Here is a 25,775-nt window from a genome sequence, read left to right as displayed (position 1 = left end):
AGATCCTAATCTCCTGTTATTTCACCCCTCCCCCAGAGTCAGGTGTTTCTGCTAGGCTCAGGGCTGGTGCAGACCTGAGGTGCTATAATACTCTTATCATTAGGCTACTCAGATATTTATTTTTGATAGCTCACTGAGTTGTACATTTAACTTTTGTGCACATTTCTAAACATACTGTATGCTTTATAAAGTAGAGATTTAAAAATACACACTTTTAGAAGGCCAAAAAAGTACCCAATTTCTAGTAGTAAATATAACTAAAGATGTGCATAATCTCTTTGCAGAGATTCCATGCTCTTTTTAATTATGTTACCTAATTATCTATTCTATTGTGAGGGAAGTTTTGTATGTCAAGCTTCTGTGAGGCTACCTTCTAAATTCTTAGGTCTAGTGGTTTAATTTAAAAAAAAATTAAGGAACAAGCAGGAACAGCTACCTCTGCTCCTTTTTGACATATTCAGTTCATTATTGAATAGAAACAGTGAAAGACCTTCCTCTTTGGTTTGAGTCTGACTTTGGAAAGAATTGTTGTATTTCATTAAGTGATGTTTTAGTTTTCTGGATAAATTTCCTCAAGTTATGGGCATTTTCTTTTGTTAAAATCTATTTGTTTATTCAAAAAACAGAGTGACAAAGAGAGAGAGAGAGAGAGAGAGAGATTTTCCATATGTTGGTTCACTCCTTGAACAGCTGCAACAGCCAGGGCTGAGCCAGACTGAAGCCAGCAATCAGGAACTCCAACCGGGTCTCCCATGTGGGTAGCAGGGATCAAGCACTTCAGCCATTAAGTGCTGGCTCCTAGAGGATTTAGCAGGAAGCAAGGTTGAAAGCAAAGCAGCTGAACTCTACCAGGGCTCCAATATGGATGCCAGTGTCGCGAGCAGCAGATTAACCTGCTGTGTCACAATGCTGGCCCCATAGGAATTTTCTTATATCTCCAGTGTGTTAATAGCTTTCCTCTCATCCTCCAAGAAATTTTTGTTCAATTTTACCAGACTTTTTGCTTTAAACAGCTGTCAGCAAATGGTGACCTAGAAGCCAAAATATCTACCACCTTTAGAATCCATGGTCAAAGAATGGTTTTCACAATTTTTAAATGTTGGATAAAAATCAAAAGAAAATATCATGATATGTAAAATTATATTAAATTTGACTTTCAGTGTCCATAAATAAAGTTTTATTGAAAAATTATGAAACCCATCTGTTTACATGCTTTTGTTGGTTGCTTTTGAAGTCCAGTGACAGACATGGACAGTTGTGACAGAGACCATGTGGCCTGAAAAACCTAAGATATTTATTAGCTAGTCCTCTACAGACAAAGTTAAGTGATCCCAATTTCAGAACTTGACATCCTAGTTCCTCAGATGCTCAGAACCATTTGGCAATATATATGGGGTTATTTGCAGAGATTGTTTCTTAGTGACTGTGTGTGTGTGTGTGTGTTAGCAAATGTAATTTAAGAACATATTAATCTGATTTCCAATCACCTGATCAGGTGGGTGGAGATCTTTGGCATCATATGCAATGGTCATGTCCCAGGCATCAATGACTCCCACGCTGAGATCTTTGAAAATGTCCTTCATAGTAAGATACTGAATGTAACCATGGAAATCTCCTAATGCCTCTGCCTTAACGTGCATCTCTCTGATGTTTTCTGTCTTAATGATCACTTTGGTGGCTGGGCTTCTCAGGAACAGTCTTTCAATAGCCTGTCGGACACTGATGGCTCTACGAATGAAGATGTCAATGGGGAAGGGTCTGAAGTGTTGGCCAAAGGTGATGACGATGACTGTGTCCTTGTCACCTATTAGCCGGTCAATTTCCCGAGGGATGTAGCCATGATCTATCACTGAGAAGAGTTGATATGTGACGAAAGGATGACTGTGTTTTTTCCATTGAATCTGAGTGTGTTTTTCTGCATCCAGGAGCAAATGTTTCTTAAAATTTCCAGTTTCGTGAAGATCAAAGAATTTTAGTGCTGATAAAAAAATAAATAGATATTTTAACTAGAAGGCAAAAGTTAATATTTTAAAAAGAAAACTCACATAGATCCTTCCTTTCTTTTTGTAAATCTTTTTAACTTAAACAGAGAAGGAGAGAGAGATAGAGAGATCTCATCCACTGGTTCATTCTCCAAATACCTCAAATACCTGCAATAGCCAGGCCTGGGTCGGGCTTTGAAGTCAGGAGCTGGGAACTTGCTCCAGATCTCTGATGTAAGTGGCAAAACCCAACCACTTGTGCCCATCACCTACTGCTTCCCAGGGTGCTCATTAGCAGGAAGCTTGAATTGGGAGCAATGCATGGACTGAAATCCAGGCACTCCAATATGGCAGGCAGGCAGGCATTTTAAGTGGTGTCTTAACAACTCAATTGGTTTGTCAAATATCTTCAAAAATCCTCACCCATCCCTAGATTCTTTCTGACGGTGGCTTTGCTACCGTCTAAGGCAGATTACAATTCACATGTGTGAAATGTCAATTAGATCTCTTCCGGGCCTTTTGGCTAGGATTAAGTGTAAATGTCAAACAAAATGTAAAATTTTCATTGTGATTTATAGAGTAGACCATATTTCTTATGAAATAGCAAATAAAATATTAAATTCAGAGACCAAATTCACAAAGATAAAAGAAATGGAAAACAAAAGAGACCAAATAAGAGAATTAGACCTCATCAAACATACTATAAAATCAGCCTGAATTTCTAAAAGAATATAGCATAGCCACATACTTTTCATTACTTTGGGTAAGTAGTAGATCCACTGACGCAGCGTAGAGTCTCCCATGAGATAGATGAGTTTTCCTTTCAAGCAGCCACTTATTTTAGCTGTATCTAACTGAATCTGGTTGCAAAATGTTGTTAACCATCTTCCTTGTAAAGTGTAACCGCCAGGTACAGGGATCTTCATTCCAATTTGGCATTTCTCTTTTACCTCTTTACTCTCTGCTAACACAGATACTCATAAGTGATTTTGTTTGTATAAGTTCAACAGCCAGCCTTGTTTCTTGGTTTTTCTCTTTCTTGATCTCTTTCTCCCTTCCTCTAACTCCTATTTCTTCCTTCTGCCCTTGCTACTACAGATATGATCCCCAACATTTGATTGTTCAACGTGTGATTTTCATCTTTCCAATTGTATGCAAAAATCTAGTAGAAACTGTAATTTGAATTTTAGCTTTGATCTTTTCCTGGGCTAGCGCTATGAAGTAAGATACTCTCTCGCGATGCTGAGCAGCAGTAGCAAGCCAAAGCACCCAGCCAGCCCCACGATCAGGAGGGTGAACAACCAAGATCTGTAGGGTCCTATGCTGCTAACCTGGGATCTTCTGTCAGTTGGGTGTATTACATGCATTTTCCATTGCACTTCTTCTCGTTCATTTGAGAGATTTTTCTCCCAATCGGTCATTAGCTAAGTCTCAATGTTTCATCTTTTCTTTACCATCTCTACTGCTTCTCCAGAGACTTAGATCTTAGTTTGCAACCTGAATGATTCTAGTGGTTTGCTAATTGTGTCCTGGTATTCGATCACCTTTTTTTCAATAATGAAAGAATAATCTTAACTTTTCCATTAAAAAAAAAGGTTTAAGAAACATCAAACACAAAAAACTTCAAATATATAAAGTATTAAGCTTGACTTTAATATCTTTTTAACAGGACTTCGTTAAAAATAATAAACAATGGCCAACAAAAACCGATATTCTGAGGTATTCCAGCAAGTACCACTAAAATTACAGATTTTTGGCACATGATCTGCTTCCCAAGGTATCAGTGCACCAAATATTTGGCTATGGTATGACAAAGACTATCAGCTTTCACATGCCACATGTTCTTGTCACTCACTATGCTGGCAACCCACCACTGAATGTTGGCCATGCCTTGAATATTAGGTTTTGTACTACTGACACTTCTCTACTGATGCCACATTATGTATTAATTAAGAAAAAGGCAGGAATTCTACAAGAAAGGGCTCTCTCTCTCTCTCTCTCTCATGTTACAGTCCTAGAGAGAGCAAGTCAGGGCTAACATGATGTTGCACAGTGTCAGGGACTCTAGAGCCTCCCAGCATCTTGTTGGCCTGCCATACTTAACGTGTGATTCAATCTCATGATCTAACATGGATGTATTTTTACTCACATCAGATTTACAGTTCAGTTAGTAAGAAGGAGAGAAATGAAAGGGGAAGGCAAATTGCTATGCTTTTAAAGAATGACCCAGAAGTTTTTCAAATCCTTCCATTCAACTTCTAGAAAAACTGAGTCATGGCCATGAATATTAGGAAGAACAGCCATGGATTTCAATACAATAATGGTTTCCATTACTAAAAGGGGAGGAGGAAATGCATACTGGGGGATCCCCAGCAGTCTTTGCTCTACTATCCTTGCTTAGTTCCAGGGAGGCCTCTGCTTGCCTGGATCCACAGAATAGCATGTCATTACAGAGTTGTACTGTATGTGTAACTTGTGGACAATGTGGAAAATTTGGAAATTTTCAGGTGGCAAGATTGGAAAATGCACCTAGAATATCTCCTAAGCCTTGGTGATATGGGTTACTAAAGGGCATTTTCATCATCCTATAATTATGTTGGAATTATGTTGGTTTGGCTTCTGTGAAGCACAATAGCATTTCAGAATATCAGAATCCTGGAAACTTAAAATCCAGAGTTATTATTCCTCTATTAAATAGTGTCTTAGTATACTTCAGTGACAATATAGTTTTTGAGCTTTTTTTAAAAATCATTTATTGTATAATATGTATGTGTCAGGGTGTTCATCAATGTCAAATATATAACAAATTCTCTTATGATTTATCTTACCTGTTGATATGACTTCATACTATTATAATAGGCTTGAATATTCTGAATAGTTTGGGATAATAATATTAGTATTCATTTATATTTTTCATTAGTTCAGAGATTGTTTTAGGTAGACTAATGGCTTCTAAAGATAATCAGATTCTTTTTCCTCATAGCTGTTAACCTTCCATGGCTCAAGGGACTTTGCAAACGTGATGAAGAGTATGGATTTTAGATGGGGATATTATCCTATGTTATCTGCTGGGTACAATCTTATCTTATTTGTCCTTAAAAATAGAAGAAGGAGGCAGAAAGGTGGGTCACAGAAATGTGACACAAAGGCTTGATCCAATGTCGTGGCTTTGTAGCTAGAGGAAGAAGACCACAAGGAAGGTAGGCATCCTTAGAAGCTGGAAAATATGAGGAAGTCATTACTGCTAGGAACTGCATGCCAGAAAAACTACAGTGACTACAGTTTATATTGATAAGCTTTCCTCTGCATAGACACATGCGAAGCAGCACCCAGCAAGCACAGAAGGGACTTACTGTTACATTGGGAGACATCAATATGTTGGTTTTTCATTATTTCAACTCCAACTTTGGACCTTCAAGAAATAGGACAGTGAATCAGCCTGTTGTGTGTTCACATAACACAGGTAACATAAATCACCTGCTTGTACATAAAGGATAACTTTTATTTTCTATAACTGAAAACTATAATTTTGTAAATTTTAGACTTGTTTGGCATTGCAAATGAGTCAGGATCTTGGAGGAGGTTCTGCTCTGCTGAGAGGCCTGAAATCCAGGACAGGTCTACTCATGTGCTACAAGCAATCTGTGTTTTGTGGATTTTCTACTCAAAATAGCTGTCTCATCTGCAAGTTCTCATCTCTCTTTTGGATTCCACATCCCTTATTCAAGCTCATATAATTTTTTTCTTGGATCATGGCCAACCTTTAAATCATCAACCTATCTCAGTTAATCCCACCTAAATTCTTCAGCACAACTACCAGAGCACATTTTATGATTGTAAATGCCACTCCATCAACACTGAAGAACCTTTGCTATCCCCCAATCACATGCCTAAGGAGTCCAGGCTCCTTATCATGGTACATTGACCTTTTATTACAGGGCTCCTGACTCCTTCCTTAACCTGTTTTCTGTTATGTTTACCTTCAGTTTTCCTGACAAACTCACTTTCTGAAGATTGTAAGCTTTATGAAGAGAAGTAATGCGTTTGCTTAGCCCACTGCTGTATCCTTAATGTCTATCAAGTCTGTCTACTGGTCATGTAAGTGGATGTAGGCCGAAAAGGTTTAAGGGGAGAATGAGGACCCAGGTGCCAGGTACAATAGACATAAATGGAACCTGATTCTCTGCTATCCGTCTTTTTAAGATCCAATCTAGGCCGACACCATGGCTTAACAGGTTAATCCTCCGCCTTGCGGCACCGGCACACCGGGTTCTAGTCCCGGTTGGGGCGCCGGATTCTATCCCGGTTGCCCCTCTTCCAGGCCAGCTCTCTGCTGTGGCCCGGGAAGGCAGTGGAGGATGGCCCAAGTGCTTGGGCCCTGCACCTGCATGGGAGACCAGGATCAGCACCTGGCTCCTGGCTTCGGATCAGCACAATGCGCCGTCCACAGCGGCCATTGGAGGGTGAACCAACGGCAAAAAGGAAGACCTTTCTCTCTGTCTCTCTCTCTCACTGTCCACTCTGCCTGTAAAAAAATAAAAATAAAAAAAAAAGATCCAGTCTAGAGATGCAGATGATCAGCATATTTTCATCCGTACTGGGATCTAGGCATAAGAATGATTGGCCAGTGTGTGAAAGAGATTTAATGAGTTGCACCATTAGAGATAAAAGGGAAGGAACAGAAACCCAGCTACTTATTCAGCAGGGAGTCATGGACTGTAAGTCAGGAGCCAAAACTCGGATGACTGGGTAAAATTCCAGAATGCATGCTGCTTTTCCTTGTTTGGCATCCACCCTTACTTCCTCTTAGCATATTTTTGAGATTTATTTATTTTATAATTTTTTATTAAAAAATATCTGACACATTAAAAATTGCACATATATGTGGGGGTGCCATATGATCTTTGATGCATGTATACACTGTATAATGGCCAAACACTATAAAACTATGCATCTCCTCAAACACTTAAGGTTTCTTATGGTGAACACATCTAAAATCTGTCCTCCAAGTTTTTAAGAACATTAATGTTACAGTCACCTTACCATGCAATAGAACTCTGATAATTCTTACTTCTGTATAGCTATATCATATAACTTGCTAATTAACATTTTTCATCCTGCCTTCCTCCATGCCCCTAAGCCTCTGATAACCCCCATTATATTTTTAACTTCTATGAAATCATCTTAGAATTCATGTAATAGTGAGATTGTTCAGTACCTTTCTTTCTGTGCTTGGCTTATTTCTCTTTACATAATGAGCTCCAGTTTCATCGCTGTTGTTGCAATTTGAAAGCTCAAATAAAGAAATAACTCAAAGTTTGCCTTTGGACACTGTCGCCAACCTTAAGAACAATGAATCTTCAGGGTGTAGAGGTAGGTGACAATTGGCAGAATGGAAAGGGAAGAGGAAATGAACTGAACACCTGAGACTTATGGGAAGTTAGCCAATAAGCAAAAGAAAGGAACTGAGAGGTGTCTTGGGACTTGGCTCACAGTTCTAGATTTGCACATCTTTAAAGTGGTCCATGAAGAAATGTGGTGGTTCTTACTAAGTGAAAGGTTTTCCATCTTAGTGGAGAGCAGGGAGGCCAGGAAATGAGCATCTGTGAGCAGGGAAAGGTAGATGTGGCTTTCATACAGCCTTAACTCATAGGAGAAACACACTTACATCCGAGTTTGGGGAGGAGTCAACCATCAGGTCATGACTTAGAGAGTATGAAGGGTTACTCCACCCTGAACAGTAGGTGCAGAAAAATATGTGGCCACGAGACCAACTGGAAATGATTCACAGGATTTGGCTTTTTAGAAAGATTAGCCAGACTGTAGTACAAAGAATGGATTAGAGGCGGGCAGGGAAAGGGATCAATTAGAAAGCTGTTAGGAGGCATCTAGAGGAGATGATGGTGGTCTGACCATGAGTAGCAGCACTAGGCATGGAGAAAACTGGATGAATATGAAAGACATTCAGATGCAGAATTCATGCAATATGATCTGAAAGGTAAAGGAATATGGGTGTTATTATACTCTTCAGAAAGAACATTTATGAGCACTGAGAAGGAAGTATGTTCCAAAGAACATATTTTGTAAAATTGAGGTCCATAGTTAAAGACATGATTGGATCAAATAATAGTAGTCAACATGTAGAAGTACCGGTATACATACTATGCAGTTCTACCTTGTGCACTCCTGTTTTACTGAACATTTCAATGAAACACAAACTTTGTTGTGTAATTGTGAACAGGGTGTCCAAGGAGACACAATATGTTTGGCCAGAATCTTGGAGTAGAGGGAGTACATAAGAAGGTCATATCAATAAAGGGTATTGCAGCCCTTTCAAGGAGCAACCCTCAGTCTATAGAGAAGTATACTTACCTGTGAAAAAGGTTTTTTTCCTTGCTGGTAAGGTAGGAAATATCCCGATTCCTGGATGTCACATGAGTTAGGGCTTCACAGGGCATGTGTGGAGGTTTCATGCAGTAGAAGACATCTTGGTCTCTGCCATTCAAGTATTTGCACCCTTTGGTGTTTGAGGTTAAGGTCAGGCTACATTCAGTGAAGACATGGGAGGTCCCATTAACAAATTGCCCTTTGAAAATAATTCTGTCATAGCCTTGGTTCCTTGCCCTCCAGAGAGCTGATGCCCCTTCACTGGAGTGGATGAGCAAAACAGACAGGGAGACCTGGCCCTCCCAGAACAGGGTGAAGCTGACAAGGTAGGTACCATTGTTGAAGTCGGTCACCTTTCCTGAGGCTCCCGCCTTCAGGGCTGGAGAGAACATCCTGGCCCTCAGGAAATCCCCACCATATTCCTTTCGGTGTCCCAAGTGGTCCCTTGCCTCCAGCAAGACGTCCAGCTGGTCCCCCACGCAGTACTTGTCTCGTGGGTTGAGGATGGTGGCTGTGCTGTGTGTGGCACTGGTGGTGGTATTCACGTGGTTGAAAGGTCTCGGTGGGATCAGCTGATCTAATTTCTCCAGGATTTCCTTTACTCTTAGCTCAGTCTCTGTTAGTGACTTCACTGGGCTCACTGGCATTTTTGAGAATGAGGATATCATGGAGGTATTAGAATAGTAGTGGGAGTTGGGTAACTTTATAGCACTCCAAATCTGAAATGACAAGAAATTTGGCCTACTATGAAATGAACCTTTTCCTAGTCATTTTTCCTTACTATGAATTTGAATATTTAGCTATATATTAACCTCATTATTTTAAACTCCCTGAACATCTTGAATGAAATATAACCATTTATGTTTTGCCTTGATATTTTAGAGAATAGTAACAGATAAATATATTAAACCCAAAGTATGTAGCTTATGAATACTTATGAGTAATACATTGACTTTCACTTTTTTACTCTTCCTTTACACATAAAACTTACACCCAGTAAGTAATTTCTGTTAGTTCTACCTCTATATTTATCTTTTACCAGTGTTTTTTTACCATTAGTTTTTTTCTATCAGTCTTTTCCTCTCTAACTGTATCATAAGTAAATATACTATCGTTTATCTCTTGGATTATAGTAGTCACTGCATGGATGAAGATTGTATTCACATTTTGTGAAGATAGTCCTCCTTCCTCTGCATTTAATTTCTACCATTGTGACTAAACCAGTCTTTCTAAAGTTCTATTAATGAATTCATCTTGCTAAAATTCTTTCAATGGTTTCTCAGTTCTTAGAGGAATTGAGTAGGAAACTCCTACTATGTGTTTACTGTGGCTTCTTTGAAAAATTTACTTGTTTTTTTTTTCTTTATTCAAAAATGGGAGTCAGAGAGAGAAAGAGAGAGTAAGTGTGTGTATGTGTGTGTGTGTGAGATAGTGAGAGAGAGAGAGAGAGAGAGATCTTCTGGAATCCACTGATTCACTCCTGAAACAGTTATACTAGCTGGTGATGGGCCAGGTTGAAGAGCCACCAGACAAGAACTCCTTCAAGGTCTTCTATATGGGTGGCAGGGACTGAAGTAGTTGAACCATTATCAACTCCCTTCCAGGAGTTGGATTTGGAAGCAGAACTGGGATTCAAATGTAGACTCTCTGATGTGGGATGTGGACATCCCAAGTGATATCTCTTTTTTCTTCTCTAAATGCACTTTATTATTTTTTAATTTTATTTGTTATACAAGTTTCATGTACTTCATATATACAGATATATGGATGAGTGTTGAACCCACTATGGGTTAACTCCCAGGCATTGCTCAGCTTGGAGGAGAGGAGGTGAGGGAGTAATCACACCAACAGAGGCAACCATCCCCACCCAGCCCCTTCTGTTAACAAGAGATCAACTTGGGTGTTACCCTGGCTACTTGCCCTGAGAGCTCTCTGGCCACACCCAGCACACACCTCTTGATATGTGCAGACATTCCAAAAAGCCACAGAGGCATAGTTCAAAGATAAAAGTCATCAGAGGAAAAAACCAACAGGTAACTCCACAAATGCCTAAAGATAAATGCAGAAATTCAAGAAACAAAAATAAGGAAGACAACATCACACACACACACACACACACACAAGGAACACAACATTTCAATATTAGAATGTAAGGATGAAGAGATTGATGAGATTTCAGAAATGGAATTCAAAAGATTAATCATAAGAGTATTCAAAAAAATCCGAAGCAAGTCCATGAGCTATAGAAAACCTTACATGACATAAATAAAATTTTTCCCATGAAATTGATTTTTAAATAGAAAAAAATTAAATATTAGAATGAATAATTCAATAAATCAAATAAAAAATGTGCTGGAGAGTCTTAACAAACTTGGTGAGGCAGAAGAAATAATATCCGAATTAGAAGAAAAATCTTTGGAAATCTTTCAGTCAGGCCAAAAAAAAAAAAATAAGAAATTAGAAAACTTAAAAACAATGTTGTAAACTTGTGGGCTATTTTCAAATGACCCAACATATGGGTCTTAGGAGTTCCTGAATGTATAGAAAGAGAGAATGAACTAGAAAGCCTATTTAGTGAAATAATTACAGAAAACTTCCCCAATTTAGAGAATGAAAAGGACTTCCAAGTATAGGAAGCACATAGAACTCCTAATAGACATGACCAGAAAAGATCTTCACCATGACACACTGTAGTCACACTTTAATAAAACATAAAATGTGCGCAAGATAAATGCAGATTGATTTCAGAGGATCCCCAATTAGACTCACAGCTGACTTCTCATCAGAAACTCTACAGGCTAGAAGAGAATTGTGAGACATAGTCCAAGTATGAAAGAAAAAAACTGTCAACCCAGAATAATGTACTCTGCAAAGCTCTCGTTTATAAATGAAGGTGAAATAAAGACCTTCCATAACAAACAGAAATTGAAAAAGTTTGTCACCACTCGCTCAGCCTTACAAAAGATGCTTAAGAATGTGCTACACAGAAACACAGAAAGATAGCCATCATTATGAAAAAACGTGAAGACATAAAATCCTCCAGTAAAAGTACAAAGAAATCCAAAGTAAACAATAGGAATATTTATGGGAAAAAATGGTAGAGCCAAGTCATTACTAATCAATAGTCACCTTGAATGTAAATGGCTTAAAATCTCCAGTTAAAAGGTACAGACTGACCAAATGGATTAAGAAACAAGACCCATCTATTTGTTGCCTACAAGAAACACATCTCACCATCAAAGATGCAGACCGAAAGTGCAAGAATGAAAACAGATATTCCATGCTAATGGAAAGCAAAAAAGGGCAGTTTTAGCAATCCTAATAACAGAAAAAATAAGATTAACAAAAATTTAAAAGAGACAAAGGACACTGTGTTATGATTAAGGGATCAATTCAACAGGAAGATATGACATACTAAATGTATATGCACCTAATTACAGGGCACTGAGCTATTTAAAAGAAATATTAATGAATCTAAAGAGAGACATAGACTCGAATACAATAGTGGAAGAGGATTCTTCAAAACCTCACTTTCATCAATGGACAGATCAACTAGACAAAAAAATCAACAAAGAAATCACAGAGATAGTCAATACTATGGACCAAATGGACCTGATATCTACAGAACTTTTCACCTCAGTTGCAGAATACACGTTCTTTTCATCAGTGCATGGAACTTTCTCACTAGGATAGACCATATGCTAGGCCATAAAGCAAAATTCAAAATCATACCATGCATCTTCTCTGACCACAATGGAATGAAGCTGGAAATCAACAACTCAAGAATTTCAATATTATATGCAAGCAGATTGGACTGAACAACATGCTCTTGAATAACAGTGAGTCATAGAAGAAATCAAAAGAGAAATCAGAAAACTTCTGGAAATGAATGAAGATGACAATACATCATATCAAAACTTATGGACTGGGGCTCCTGGCTTCAGATTGGCCCAGTTTGGGCCATTGTGCCATTTAGGGGGTGAACCAGTGGCTGGAGGACTCTCTCTCTCTCTCTCTCTCTCTCTGCAAATAATCTTATTTGCACCTTAACTGAAGAGGGCTAAAGATTAACAACAGAAACAGTAGCCAAAATCATAGAAATCTCATTTGGTTCAGCTCACACAATTGTAACTTCAAGTGGAGCAAACCTTCTGCTCAATGGATGACAAACTATTGTTCCAGATCACCTGTAGATAAGAGCAGAACTTCAATGGAAATTTTGAATAAGTGGGGTCAAGATCCTGAAGAGCTTCTTTGAAGAACTGTAACAAGACATGAAACATGACTTTACCAGTGGACCCTGAAGACAAAGCACAATCAATCAAGCAATGACTGCCAAGAGATGGAAGTGGTTCAGTCAAAGCCACAGTGAATAAATCAAGAGCAAATGTCAAGGCAATAGCTTTTGGGGTGCTCAAGACATTTTGCTTGTTGACTTTCTGGAAAGACAAGAAAAATGGCATCTGTTTATCAGGGAGTGTTTTGAAAAAATTAGCCAAAGTGTTAGCAGAAAAACACCCTGACTTCTTTACCTGAGAGCCTTTGACACTGATCCTGCTCATTCTCTCATCAAACAAGGACAATTCTGTCAGAGTTTAGATGAAAAGCCATAAAACATTCACCTTGCTGTCCTAATTTGGCTTCTCTTGAATTCTTCGTTTCCAAATCTTAAAAAATCTTTAAAGGTCACCTACTTTTCTTCAGTTAATTGTCTGTTGGCACTCACAGAAGTGTCTTGAATTTGATGGTGCTTATGTTGAGAAATACAGTTTATGTTTTTGTCTTTTTTTAAAAAAAAAAAGATTTATTTATTTATCTAAAAGTCAGAGTTACACAGAGGAGAGAGAGAGAGAGAGAGAGATCGATCTTCCATCTGACGGTTCACTCCCCAATTGGCTGCAACAGCCGGAGCTACACTGATCCAAAGCCAGGAGCCAGGAGCTTCTTCTGGGTCTCGCATGTGGGTGCAGGGGCCCAAGGACTTGGGCCATCTTCTACTGCTTTCCCAGGCCATAGCAGAGAGCTGGATCAGAAGTGGAGCATCCGGGTCTCGAAACGGTGCCCATATGGGATACCAGTGCTTCAGGCCAGAGTGTTAACCCGCTGCGCCACAGTGCCAGCCCCATGTTTTTGTCTTTATATTCAATTTTCCCCAATGAAACTCATATATGAATTGGATTGCTATAGTAGCAGCACTCAGAGTCAGTGAATGTATATGATGGGGTTTTTTTTTTTCTTTCTATTAAAGCCTTTCATTTCAGACACAATGGAAAAATCTTACAGGTACACATGGAAGAGCCAAACATCATCACCATTGAGTGAAGATGATCTAACATGAGAAACCTAATATTGAAGCTGAAGTTCTGTGAATATAGCATGCTATAGTGCTGAAAGGAATGGATGGTATTCTTCTCCTTCCTCTTCATTCTCTCCTTCAGTAGAATCCACATCAACTTCCTCCTAGTCTTCTAGAGTAGCCATATCCTCATCTCAGAAAGCTCTCCCTCCATTATCTCCTCACCCATGTATAGTGAACAAAGGCACACTTGGCAGACATCAGCCCAGGTCTCAGCAGTATTTGTGGTGTTGCTCATGGTAAACACATCTCCTATATGTTGACCAGTTGCCCACCAGGTATCACAGTGGGAGGCTGTGCAATTAATGTGATTAATTATAGTAATTAATTGTGGAATAATTAATGCCAACTTTGAAGCCAGTGGGGTTCCAAGCCACAAACTGGATGTTGTGCTTGGTCTGGATGGTGCCAATGGCAACACTGACATCTTTGGGAACCACACCACTGGAGTATAGTAGGCAGCATGCCATGTATTTACCATAGTGAGGGTCATTTTCACAACTGGTTGTCTGATTCAAAGCAAGCATTAGTGATCATCTGCAGAAAGCTGACCAGGGTAGGCTTTCTTAGCAGAGATGGTAATTGTATATGTATCCAGAGGGAAATGGCTGAATAGATAGGGCATCAGGTTGGTCTGGAGTTTTGTCAAGTCCACATTCAGGTACCCATCCAATTGGAGGGAAGCAGTGATGGAAGACTCAGTTTGGCAATTAGGGAGTTTCAGATTAGTGTAGATTGCTCTCTCAATATCAACATTGTTCTGACAGATGTCATAGATGACCTCATTGTTCATCATGAAGAACCAATCAAAGTGTTTCAGGGTGGTGTGGGTGGTAAGGATGGAGTGAACTTCACCAATGACTGTGGGTTCCAGGTCTAAAAACATTGCCCTTTGCACATACTTGCCAGTACCCATCTCAGCAAAGATGTTAAAGGAGTCAACTCCTCCTGTAGTCTTCTCACTTGATTGCTGGCCATAAGGCTGGCTGCCATGTTCCAGGCTGTAAAGCTCCCAAGAGGCATTGTAAAAGTGTACATCAGCCTGGCCAATGTGAATGGAGATACATTGACTCATGGTGGCTATGAGTTAGGAGTGAAAGGTGACAGGAGCAGACACTGGGTCCTAGTTACTTTCCCTAACAAGCTAAAAGTTGATGTAAGAAATACATCCAGGATAGAATTTTAAAAGGATGATTAAGACAATTGGATGACTTTATTGAAAAGTTAAATTTGATAAATAGCTCATACCATTCAATAGAATAAATTCCCTCTGAATCAGATATTTAAATAAAGACAAGCTATACAAGTAAAAAAAATAAAACATGGGTGAATTTCTATATTGACTTAACGTATAAAAATTTCTCTAGCTATGACTTAACATTTAGAAACAACATGAGAAATTAAATTACTTAGAAAATAACTAGTTATTAGTGGGGTGGGTGTTTTGCCTAGTAATTACTATGCCAATTAAGATATTTATGCCCCATAACAGCATACTTGGGTTTGATAACCATCTATGTTGTCTCTTGATTGCAGCTTCCTGCTAATGTAGACCCTGGGAGGCAATAGTGATGGTTCAAGTAGTTTGGCTTCTTTCACACATTGAGTGACCTGGACTGAGTTCCTGGCTGCAAGTTTTGGCCTGGTTCAGTCCCAGCTATTGTGGGCATTTGGAGAATGAACTAGCAAATTGGAGATCTTTTAATCTCTCTTTCTCTATCTCTCTCTAAAAAACCACTTTTGTGGAAACAAAAATTAAACAGTGTAGCTGTTGCTTCACAGTGGATCAAGCTACCACTTGAGAAGCTAACATTCCATATTGAAGTGCCTGGGATTTCGTCCTGCCTCTACTTCTAATCTAGCTTCCTGCTAATGCACACAAGAGACAGCAGATAATGGCCCAAATAACTGAGTTCTTTCCATCCAGGTGGGAGACCCAGTTAGAGTTCATAGATCCTGGTTCTGCTTATCCTAGCCCCAACTATGTTAGCCATTTGGGGAGGAAACCCTTGATGAAAACCATATCTCTCTCTCTCTCTCTCTCTCTCTCTCTCTCTCTCTCTCTCTCTCAAAGTCTATGTCACTCTGCATTTCAAATTAAATAAATAAATATAATAATAAGTAAATAAGCCCCAAAAATAAGACAAATGACAAATTTAGATTTACATGATTAAGTGTTTGGAGGGTAAGGGGGTAATTGAGAAATGAAATTCAAAGATACGTTTATTTTTATTGAAAATATTTTGAAATCCATACATAGTTTCTTCATAATACCTATATTATATGGACGTCTTTGAAGACCCTTTGTATATGCACCTAGATTTAGTAACAAGGTAATTATTTAATAATGAAAGCGTTGGTGTCATCACCAAGAACTATTTTAGGGGCATGTGGGAGGTGGAATTCTGATAAAAGTGGTTGAAGATGAATGGAAAATGAGCAACTGAAGAGAGTCAGGATCTAAAATTCCTGTTAGAAATTAGCTAGAGAAGGGGTAGGAATGGCAGAATTACGTGAAGAGGGATGGGGTTGATTGACAGGGACAAACATGACACAGCACACACAGGTGTAAGCTTCACATCAAGTAGGGGAGAACTGTGCTTACCTTTGTGGAGTTTTGAGAAATTATACAAAGTACACAAATAGCTGCTAAGAGACATATCAACTTCGGATATTTGTGAAGCATTGTGCTTGAGAGTATGATAAGTATCCTAGAAAAGATGACATGAGAGAAGGAGTCAAGTGAGAATTGAATCTCTCTGTACTCATTGGTTTATAAGGATTCTTTAAAATGTTTGTGGAAAAGTGGAATGAAGAGTATGTTTATTTTGATGCTAAAATTTCCTCTATCATAAAATGCAGGAAATGTGTATTTTGCAAATACTATGTGTAGATTTCAAAGTTTTGCCATCACAATAAAGTCATACTTTAATTTAATCCTATTTCCAAACATGTCCTTACATTTTTAACCTGCAATCTACCATTGAAACTTGGTTCTTCTTTGGGGAACCACTTTCTTTTTATCTCCTAACTCACAATGCATCCCTCAACTCCCATCTGCCCACCTGCTGGCTACTCCTACCTCAGCTTCAGTTAGGATTGTTCCTTCCTCTTTCCATGACCCTGAAATGGGAGCCAGATGCCCCGCCACTGCATTCTATATTTTCCCTGTCATAACATTTAGAATTACAGTGAAAAGCAGACAAATAAATTCACCAGCATGTCTTCTGGGAAGACTTGAGAAAGTTGATAGGACCATGGAATACGTTTATGTTACAAAGCATAATCTGTAGTGTACATAAAGAATGTTGGTCTTGTTATCTGGGCAGCTAACTGAAGAAGTTTCATTTTGCTGAGCACCAACTATGAAATTTGGAGGTAGGAACTCCTTCAGGACTAATGTATTCTTCATAAAAAGGCAGAAATGATCCAACAAGGTGAGATACTGCATGAGGAAAGGGAAAGAGAAAAAACAGGAAGAAATAGTGTAGAGGAGAAGGGGCAGGAGAGAGAAAACCCTGCTCATAATATCCATGGTAATAAAGACATGGAGAACAGACACAAGCCTCTATGGTTTAAATAGCTTATTTGGGGATGCAAAATATAAGACCCCTCCTCTCTGTTGCTTATAAACTCCTCAGTGAAGTCTAGATTGTGCAAAAAGATTTTGTGTTGGTGGATTCATTTGGTAGAATTTTTAAAAGGTTCAACATTTTGGATCTAGCTGTTGCAGAGCAAAAACAGATTTCACATGTAAAATAAAAGCTAGAGAACACAGGTTCAGTTTAGAGCTGGTTCACCTTTGGAGAGTTCACAACAAATTGTTTCAAACAAATGCAGTACACAGACACTTCTCATGTTACATCTCCGATATTTGATTGAATGGTAACTGCCCAATTACTGGAGTACAATATAGGTGACCTTGTACAGGGGTTGAGTTCTAGATCCAGATTCATGCTGAGAAATGAAAGAATGGAGGAGAAGACAAAGGGGCACCTCTAAACTATGTCACACATTACAAGTGTATTTCAGTAGTTTGCTTACTTTCCAGTCACTAAGACTGCCAGTTACTAAAGAATTAGAATAAAAACCATCTTAGCATTGTCTTCCCAGTGCCTGACAAACACAGTACTTGTTGAACAAATAGGTTAAAAACAGAATCCTGCTTTTTAGACCAACTTGAAATTATATCCACTGAGATTTCATGTTTTCTGAGAATGTACAAATAGCATGCTCAACAGGACCAAAAACAATCAAAGGGCTTCTTTAAGTAGACTGGGGTTCTCAACCCAAGACTGATCAAGATCTTCTGACATCTAAGAGAATTCGGTAACATGAGAGATAAAAAGTCTGGTATGATACATTTTTCCTGGTGTGATTTCATCTTACCTAGGAAGCAATATGTGTAAAATTTTAGCAATACTAAAAAACTTGAAAACATGATTACCAGTACACTTTTATGAACCTTAGCTTCTCAGCCTCCATTTCATATACATTAGAGTTTATTCTGTGTATCCATTTATTTTTAAAAGATATATCGGCTACTTACCCAGTATGTGTCTGGTATCAAGGAATGTGCTGGAGATGAAGAGACTTAATCAAATCAATCAAATGACCTAAATAAGCATTATGAGGGATTAGAATACAGCAGTATAAATACCAAGTTCTTGCTGGTCTCTGAGTAATCCTTAATTGTCCAAGCTCTTGAGTCTCTGCATGTCCTATACTTCCTGAAATTCTCCTCACTTCTTTCTGCACTGCATTGATAGTCTTCAGTTCTCATTGTGTGCTCTGGTAATTTGGAAAATTCCTATTCCTTGTTTGAGTTTGAACTTAAGTACCAGCTGTTATTTCCTCAATAATTGTGGTTAATAATTCATTCCTCTGTGCTCACATAGTCTGCTGTGCATACCTTTGGGTACAACAGATGCTGCAGCATGTTGTGTGTCCTTATTGTCTCTTCCTTCCTCAGATTGATGGGCATCTACAGCGGTTCCCTTTATCCAAGAGCAGAATCACCCTAGGCTGAATCCAGCATGGAGGATTGCTGATATGCATACCACCAGGCCTCAGTCTTAATGATCAACCAGTTCTGTAGCATATATCTCTGATCTGACATTTCCGGTGAGGCACTACCAATCTGCCAGAACTGGCTTCTTTGAGAATTTCCAGAGTGCTTCTTTGTAAGAAGAAATTTCACTTATGGCAAAACCATTCTCCACACCATAATTATTTTTCCACCTATTTTTTCTTGGAACCCTAAATCAAGATACCATTTTCTAAACCAAAAACAACTGCAAATCAGAATTCCCTTGGAACCTTATGTCCAGATAATCTCATTTATTTCCATCAATGCCTCACTCAGATTCTACTCCTTAGCTTAGGTCTCTATATCCAATTATCTTCAGGATGTCTCTACTTAGAAACCCTTTATTTTTTCATTCATTTTTATTTTTTCCAGGTTTTTTATTATTATTTTGCCTCCAAAGAAACCATTTATTTAATGAGCACAAATTTCATTAAGCATAACTTTAGGAATATAGTGATTTTTTCCCATCATACCTACCCTCCCACTCCCACTCCTCCCTCTACCATTCCCAGTCCCATTCTCCATTAAGAAAAAAAAAAAAAACTATTCCTCGACAGTCAAGACAATGGCTGTTCAAGTCATTGCTTCTCAAAGTGTCAATTTCACTTCTACAGGTTTCCTTTTAGGTGCTCTATTAGTTATCACAGATCAGGGAGAACATATGGTATTTGTCCCTTTGGGACTGGCTTATTTCAATAACTATGATGTTTTCTGGATTCATCCATTTTGTTGCAAATGACTGGATTTTCATTTTTTACTGCTGTGTAGTATTCCATAGAGAAGATATCCCATAATTTCTTTATCCAGTCTTCAGTTGACAGGCATTTATGTTGATTCCATGACTTAGCTATTGTGAATTGAGCTGCAATAAACACGGGGGTGCACGTAACTCTTTCATTTGTTGATTTCATTTCCCTTGTGTAAATTCCCAGGAGTGGGATGGCTGGGTCATATGGTAGGGCTATCTTCAGAGATCTAGGGTATCTCCAAACTGGGAAATCCTTTCTTGAAACATATGCTGTACCAGACTTATGCTAGCTGAGAGCCTACTGTGCACATGTTTTCCCAACTCCTGTTCCAGCGACCTCATTATGGTAACTTGAAATAGGTCATGAGCATATTTGCATTGTGGAATTTAGCAAAGGCTGCAAACTGCTTTTTCCTTTCTGGGAGCACATATTTGTTAGTATGTCTCTGCTCATAGGAATCTCAAATCCAAGGCATCAAACTGGAATGATTTATGTTCCTCAGAATGTTTTCTGCCTCTTCCTCTTCCTATCTTTGTGAATGGTGTAACCTCCTGAAACCTGGTTGCCATTCCTCACTCATGTGTCTCCCTTGTGCTCACATCCTGTCATCCCCAGGAATTACTAAGACATTACCCAAATGTCCTTTCACCAGTAGTAATAGAAACACGTAGCAGGGGACGTGGCCATCCAGTTATACTCCATTACTTGGCCTCTGTTTTGTTTGCGTGTGGCAGTGGGGCTGCATTTCTGGACTGCAGGGTATACAGATGACATGTGCCATATCTCCTCCAGGCTCACTTTCTGTTCATATCTGTTGCTAATTAGACATGGTATATAGTTTTGACTATGGATAAGAAAACAGTATTCTGGGAAAGAGGGGCTCTTAAAACTTCTTTTTAACATGGGCCACTTTGGTGGTCTGATGATCTTTGGATATTTTTCTGCAAGAAATTTATATATATATATATATATATATATATATATATATATATATATATATCATTATATATATACTGATGACCAAAACCCATTGAGATACAGTTATCAACATTGTAAACAACCTAATGCATTATATAGCAATTATTTATACACACAGTAATTATGATAATTTAGCAACCAGATCTTAACATTTTCAATAATCTCACAGCACTGAAAAGTATGAGTGATATTTGCAGTTTTTTAATAGGAATATTGCTATATGAATATATCTGTGATTTCAAATGGTTGACTGAGCCACAGATACTGCTAATGCTACTCATTTGATGTCACTATTTGTAATTGAAGAGGTGGTTGAAATTCATTTAGAAGTTAGTGAAAAGAAAGATGTAAGTTTTTTCCAATTAAAGTTCGCAGAGCTCCTATATTCTAACAGTGAGACAATTTGAGGGTCCTTCATCCCCAGAACAACACCACAACAGAGGATGGCAAAGCCTCCATGGTGCCTGGCTTCCTGGAGAACCTCAAGGGGCAGAAGCTCACTAGGCAGTGACATGAGCATGGAATAAACCTCCGTCTCCTTTCCTTGTTTGAGGCATTGCATTTGGGAGTCCTTACCCCCACAGTGGCTCAGCCTGCTTACATCGACTCATTAAGCATCTCTTTAATTTGGGGTCCATTTTCTAGCACTATTGCTGCCTGGGCAGATAGTTGTGAAGTGTTACCAGTGAACTGCTTCAGCTTTGAAAGAGAACCTCTGTTGAGGTAGAGTGTACATACAACTGGAATATTTGCATTTAAGGGCATAGTTTTATGAGTGTAGAAAATGGACACACCTGTGTGCCATCACGCTAAACAGAGAATATTACCATCCCCCAAGTTCCCTTGCACCAGCTTCCAGGTAAGTATGTCCTTCTTCCCCAATCCTACTGTGCCTCTGGCCCCAGACAACCTCAGATCTGTTTCTTGGTGCTGTAGATTGGATTTGTTTTTAGTGTTTCCTAAAAATGGTATTACATTGAATGTAACCTTTCATGGCTGGTGAGTCCGTGGAATGTTTTCAAGGCCTCAGCAGTGTTGCTGCAGTTTCCAGCAGTTGGGTTCTATTAATTACTAAGTCAAAATCTACTGTGTGGACATACCATACCATTTTAGCCCAGCCTTCATTTTTTGAACATTTGGGCTAACTTGAGTTTGGGGCTACTGTGAACAGTAGCTGATTATTCACGTAGAGTTCTGAATACGAACAGACTTACATTTAATTTTGGTGAAGACCTACGGTGGAATGACTGGATAAAAGGGAAAGTAAATGTTTGACTTCTGGAGATTCATGGAAAGCCTGCTTGAATTTATTGCTCTTACCCTGTAGGTAAATTTGGTTGAAATTGCTCTAGTAAAAAACAATTGAGTCTTTCAATTCAGGAAAGTTTTTCTCTCTCATTTTAGCTGGGTGAAGGTTTGGTTTTATGCACTTTACAGTGGACTTTTGAAAACATTCTGATTTGAACCAAACCCTTTTACTTTACTGAGACTCAAACTTCAAATTCTGTTTACCCTGCCTTGGGTAACAGGTGAAGTCTCTACAGAGTCATTTCAGGCTTCCGGAAGATTTCTTTCTCTGGGTTCTGTAAGAGTCTCCATTATGCTCACACAGTTCAGGGTCACTCAATGATTTGAATGTTATACACAAATTTTAGGGCTCTTCCCTCTAAGGCTTTCCTCCTTCTTGGATAGCCCCGCTCAATTTCCAGCCACTCACACTGCCTTGAACTCTAGCATGTGACACCTCCAGACCAGAAAGCCAGCAGTTTTCTGCTTGAACTCAAGATGACCTTGCACAATAGACACTAGGGCGTGTTGTCAGGGAGAAAGCCCTAGAAGCTCAACTCCCTCCAAGCTTAGTTCTCTTGTTCAAGGATGAAATCCACTCCAATTCGTCTTTCTGCAGTACTTTCAAATAAGTTTTTTAAAAAATATATTTTACCAGGGTTTAGTACTGTTATTTGCAAGATGTTAGTCCCATGTAAGCAATTCTGCCATCTTTTACATTCTATCATTAGTACATCTGTAATTTTATCTTATTTGGTTTTCATCTGTCCTGCCCCCTCTATCTTATTTTCTCCCTTTTGACTCTTTTATATTAGTAAAATTATTTTAGTTACTGTATCTTTTCCTTCAGCTTATCATTTACATGAACTACTTTAGTAGTTTTTACTCTTTTAGAAATTTCAATATGCAACTTTGATTTAATGCAATCTAATATATATTGGCACTGTTACAAATTTAGAGTAAATGAAGGATCTTACAGACTATATTTGAAAGTCAGAGTTACACAGAGAGAGAAGGAGAGGCAGAGAGTGAGAGAGAGAGGTCTTCCATCCTCTGGTTCACTCTCCAATTGGCCTCAACAGCTGGAGCTGCGCCGATCTGAAGCCAGGAGCCAGGAGTTTCTTCCTGGTCTCCCATGCAGGTGCAGGGGCCCAAGCACTTGGGCCATCTTCCACTGCTTTCCCAGGCCATAGCAGAGAGCTGGATAGGAAGCGGAGCAGCCGGGACTCAAACTGGCTTTACCTGCTATGCCACTGCACCAGCCCCTCATGTATTTTCTAAAGCTAATTTGTCTTATCATTGATGACTTAAATCCAACTGTCATAATATCAGTACCTATGCTGCACTGTTGAATACAAATTAATATAATAATCTTGGAAAGCAATATAGAAGCATTGTGATGGTTTGTTTTAAAATGTGTCAACATATGCTGAAAGCCCAGTTTGGATATGTCACAGAGGACTTCCCAGTCAGGTCCACAAAAACATCACATAAAATTTTATTTCAGTTGATTGTGTATCTTGTATAATGTTGGGAAGTTGATGAACTTTGATATGCGTTACTAAGAAATGGTTAAGAAAAATGTAGTGGATGTGTACTGTGGGATATTATCTAGCACTTAGGAGCAACTACACACAACATGGAAGGCTATTTAAGTCCGAGATAAGAGAACAAAGTAATAAGAATTATAAGTCTGGGCTGGCACCACAGCTCAATAGGCTAATCCTCTGCCTTGCAGTGCCAGCACATCGGGTTCTAGTCCCAGTCAAGGTGCCAGATTCTGTCCCGGTTGCCCCTCTTCAAGGCCACCTCTCTGCTGTGGCCCGGGAGTGCAGTGGAGGATGGCCCAAGCGATTGGGCCCTGCACCCCATGGGAGACCAGGAGAAGCACCTGGCTCCTGGCTTCGGATCAGCGTGATGTGCTGGCAGCAGCGCACCGGCCACAGCGGCCATTGGAGGGTGAACCAACAGCAAAGGAAGACCTTTCTCTCTGTCTCTCTCTCTCACTGTCCACCCTGCCTGTCCAAAAAAAATTAATTAATTTAAAAAAGAATTATAAGTCTGTGCCACAGCATTCTTTATGTAAATTAAAAATATACACGCAAGTCACAACACAAAGACACACATAGATTCAAGGACACAAATAACGAAAAAAATATTCCAGCTATTATGATTTTGGGACACATAGCTCTATTCACCTGGGACAGCTTTCCTTTCCTCACCCACGTTAGTGGTCGGCCATTCCCCAACGTAAGCCCCACCTCTACAGACAACTTCCCAGGATAACTCTACATTGCGCTGCTCTTCCCACGTTGAGTTCTTGTGACATATTTACACAGTTCCCCCAGAAATGCCACACATGAAACAAGGCAGAGGAACGTTACTAGGTGTAAACCTGTGTTTCTCACACCCATTTCCCCTCTCCAGCTGGCTGTAAGCCTGAGTGACTATGTCCATGCCTGCTCCCCATGGGGCACTGGGCTGTTGCTGGTTGGATATTGGGAAAATATTTTACCTTCATGCCACATCACTTGTCCTTGTCAGACTCTCACTACCTCTTCCTGTGTTTGTCTCTCATCGTTCTCTTCTGAACTCTCTCTTTTCTTCTCTATCTTACTTGAGAGAAGACCTTGACTTACAAAGTCTTTCTGATTTATTTTTTTTCCCAGCCCACCTTCCCTACCCCCTTCACTGACCACAGGCAAGACAGGTGGCCCAGAAGCGCAGGGCCCTCATCACTGGCTTTCACTTACCTCTTCCGATGACTGCCTCTGTCTGCGCAGTTGGAAAAATGCCTGTGAGTTCTTGTGTGCAGAAGTCCCCTTTATCCTTGACTGTAAGCACATTTGTTTTCATCAATCTGTATTCACTGCCCCTTGGTTTATTATTACCTTGGGGCACAGATGTGAAGAAACAATAAAGAAAAGTGTAATTAGATGGTGACATAATCCCAGTGGCTCTGCAGATGGACTGTCTGTCAGAATCTTTGAGATTTCCTTTTCTCGCCCCCTGTGTTACCAGCCACCCTTGGGAGTGGGACTTTCTTAGGTCTAAGACTGCTGGGGTCCTAAAGGTCACGGTGTGAGGATCCCCTGGTGGCTCCACAGGATGGCAGATTCTTCTCTGATAACCTGGAGTCTCAAGACAATTCCAAACAAGTGGCTCCTTTGAGAGAACTGGTGAGTGGTTGGGATGGTTCTGTCGCTCTGCAAAGGTCGCCAATAAATGGGGAAGGATTATTTGTATTCTGGGGTAGATAAAGGGAGCGCATTTCTCCCTTGCCTCCTGCCCTCCACTAACTCCCTGGGTTTTAAGTGACTGATACTTCAATGCTTGTTCGTTTGCTCTCTCTCTCCTTCTCTCTCAGCCTGGATACCCAAACCCTGTGACAGTTTCTAAGATGTAACATTCAAACTCACAACTAATGTATTTTACTTATGGCTGTAATTCCAAACTCACCTACTAATACTTTTGAAAATATAATTAAAATTTGCGAGAATGCTGTGTCCATCAGAGGTTGTTTTTGTAGTTTCAAATGCATACTCAATTTCTGTGTCTACTCTGATGACAACCAGAAACAAGCCATCCTTGTTTCCCGCCATTAGCGGGAAAAGTGTGATTCCAAGTGAAGAGCTCAGGGCGTGTCCTGTCCTGTGTGAAGTGACACTCAGGAATGGTGCATATAGGGTGAGTGTGACAGTCTATGGCTAATGCTGTAGCCCCTTGCCTGGGATCCCAATGAGGAGAGCTAACACACGTTTATCATAACATGTTTGCTCCATTGCAAACTTCAGATAAGGAAGCTGTGTGGAAAGAGGCACAGCCTGAAGATGCAGTGGATTCTAAATGGAGATGTGTATTGAAATGCCCCGTGAACAATGTGAAAGTGGGTGACATGGAAGCTAGCTGGTCTGTTCCAACCTTGCTGACACTGCCCAGTATTGCAC

At 39.5% G+C, this 25,775-nt stretch overlaps 2 protein-coding genes across 8 annotated transcripts in view; both read right to left on the bottom strand.

Annotated features, from left to right (window-relative positions):
- Positions 1 to 1,168: 1,168 nt before the first annotated feature.
- Positions 1,169 to 24,674, bottom strand: LOC133763430 (NXPE family member 1). Of its 7 annotated transcripts, none has more exons than XM_062197045.1 (8): positions 24,582 to 24,645; positions 18,275 to 18,341; positions 16,331 to 16,436; positions 12,557 to 12,631; positions 8,355 to 9,088; positions 5,336 to 5,394; positions 2,731 to 2,946; positions 1,169 to 1,978 (listed from the first exon to the last, which is right to left on the bottom strand). In XM_062197045.1, exons 3-8 carry the CDS (start codon positions 16,409 to 16,411, stop codon positions 1,443 to 1,445), a joined length of 1,701 nt encoding a protein of 566 aa, XP_062053029.1. In that variant the 5' UTR covers positions 16,412 to 16,436; positions 18,275 to 18,341; positions 24,582 to 24,645; the 3' UTR covers positions 1,169 to 1,442. The 7 variants fall into 7 exon arrangements, with proteins under 7 accessions (XP_062053029.1, XP_062053031.1, XP_062053030.1 ...); XM_062197047.1 differs by having other exon boundaries at positions 2,731 to 2,943; XM_062197046.1 differs by lacking the exon at positions 18,275 to 18,341 and having other exon boundaries at positions 24,582 to 24,646.
- The window catches only part of REXO2 (RNA exonuclease 2), a 52,370-nt gene continuing 51,263 nt past the window's right edge, over positions 24,669 to 25,775 (bottom strand). Inside the window, exon 8 of the mRNA XM_062197053.1 lies at positions 24,669 to 24,719. Within this exon, the coding sequence (XP_062053037.1) occupies positions 24,684 to 24,719 (36 nt within the window). The 3' untranslated portion in view covers positions 24,669 to 24,683. The remainder of the gene's footprint in view (positions 24,720 to 25,775) is intronic.

This window comes from Lepus europaeus, chromosome 7, assembly GCF_033115175.1.
Source record: "Lepus europaeus isolate LE1 chromosome 7, mLepTim1.pri, whole genome shotgun sequence".
Taxonomy (NCBI): Eukaryota; Metazoa; Chordata; class Mammalia; order Lagomorpha; family Leporidae; genus Lepus; species Lepus europaeus.
Note: the sequence above shows the minus strand (reverse complement) of the source record. Positions and strands in the feature narration are given on the sequence as shown.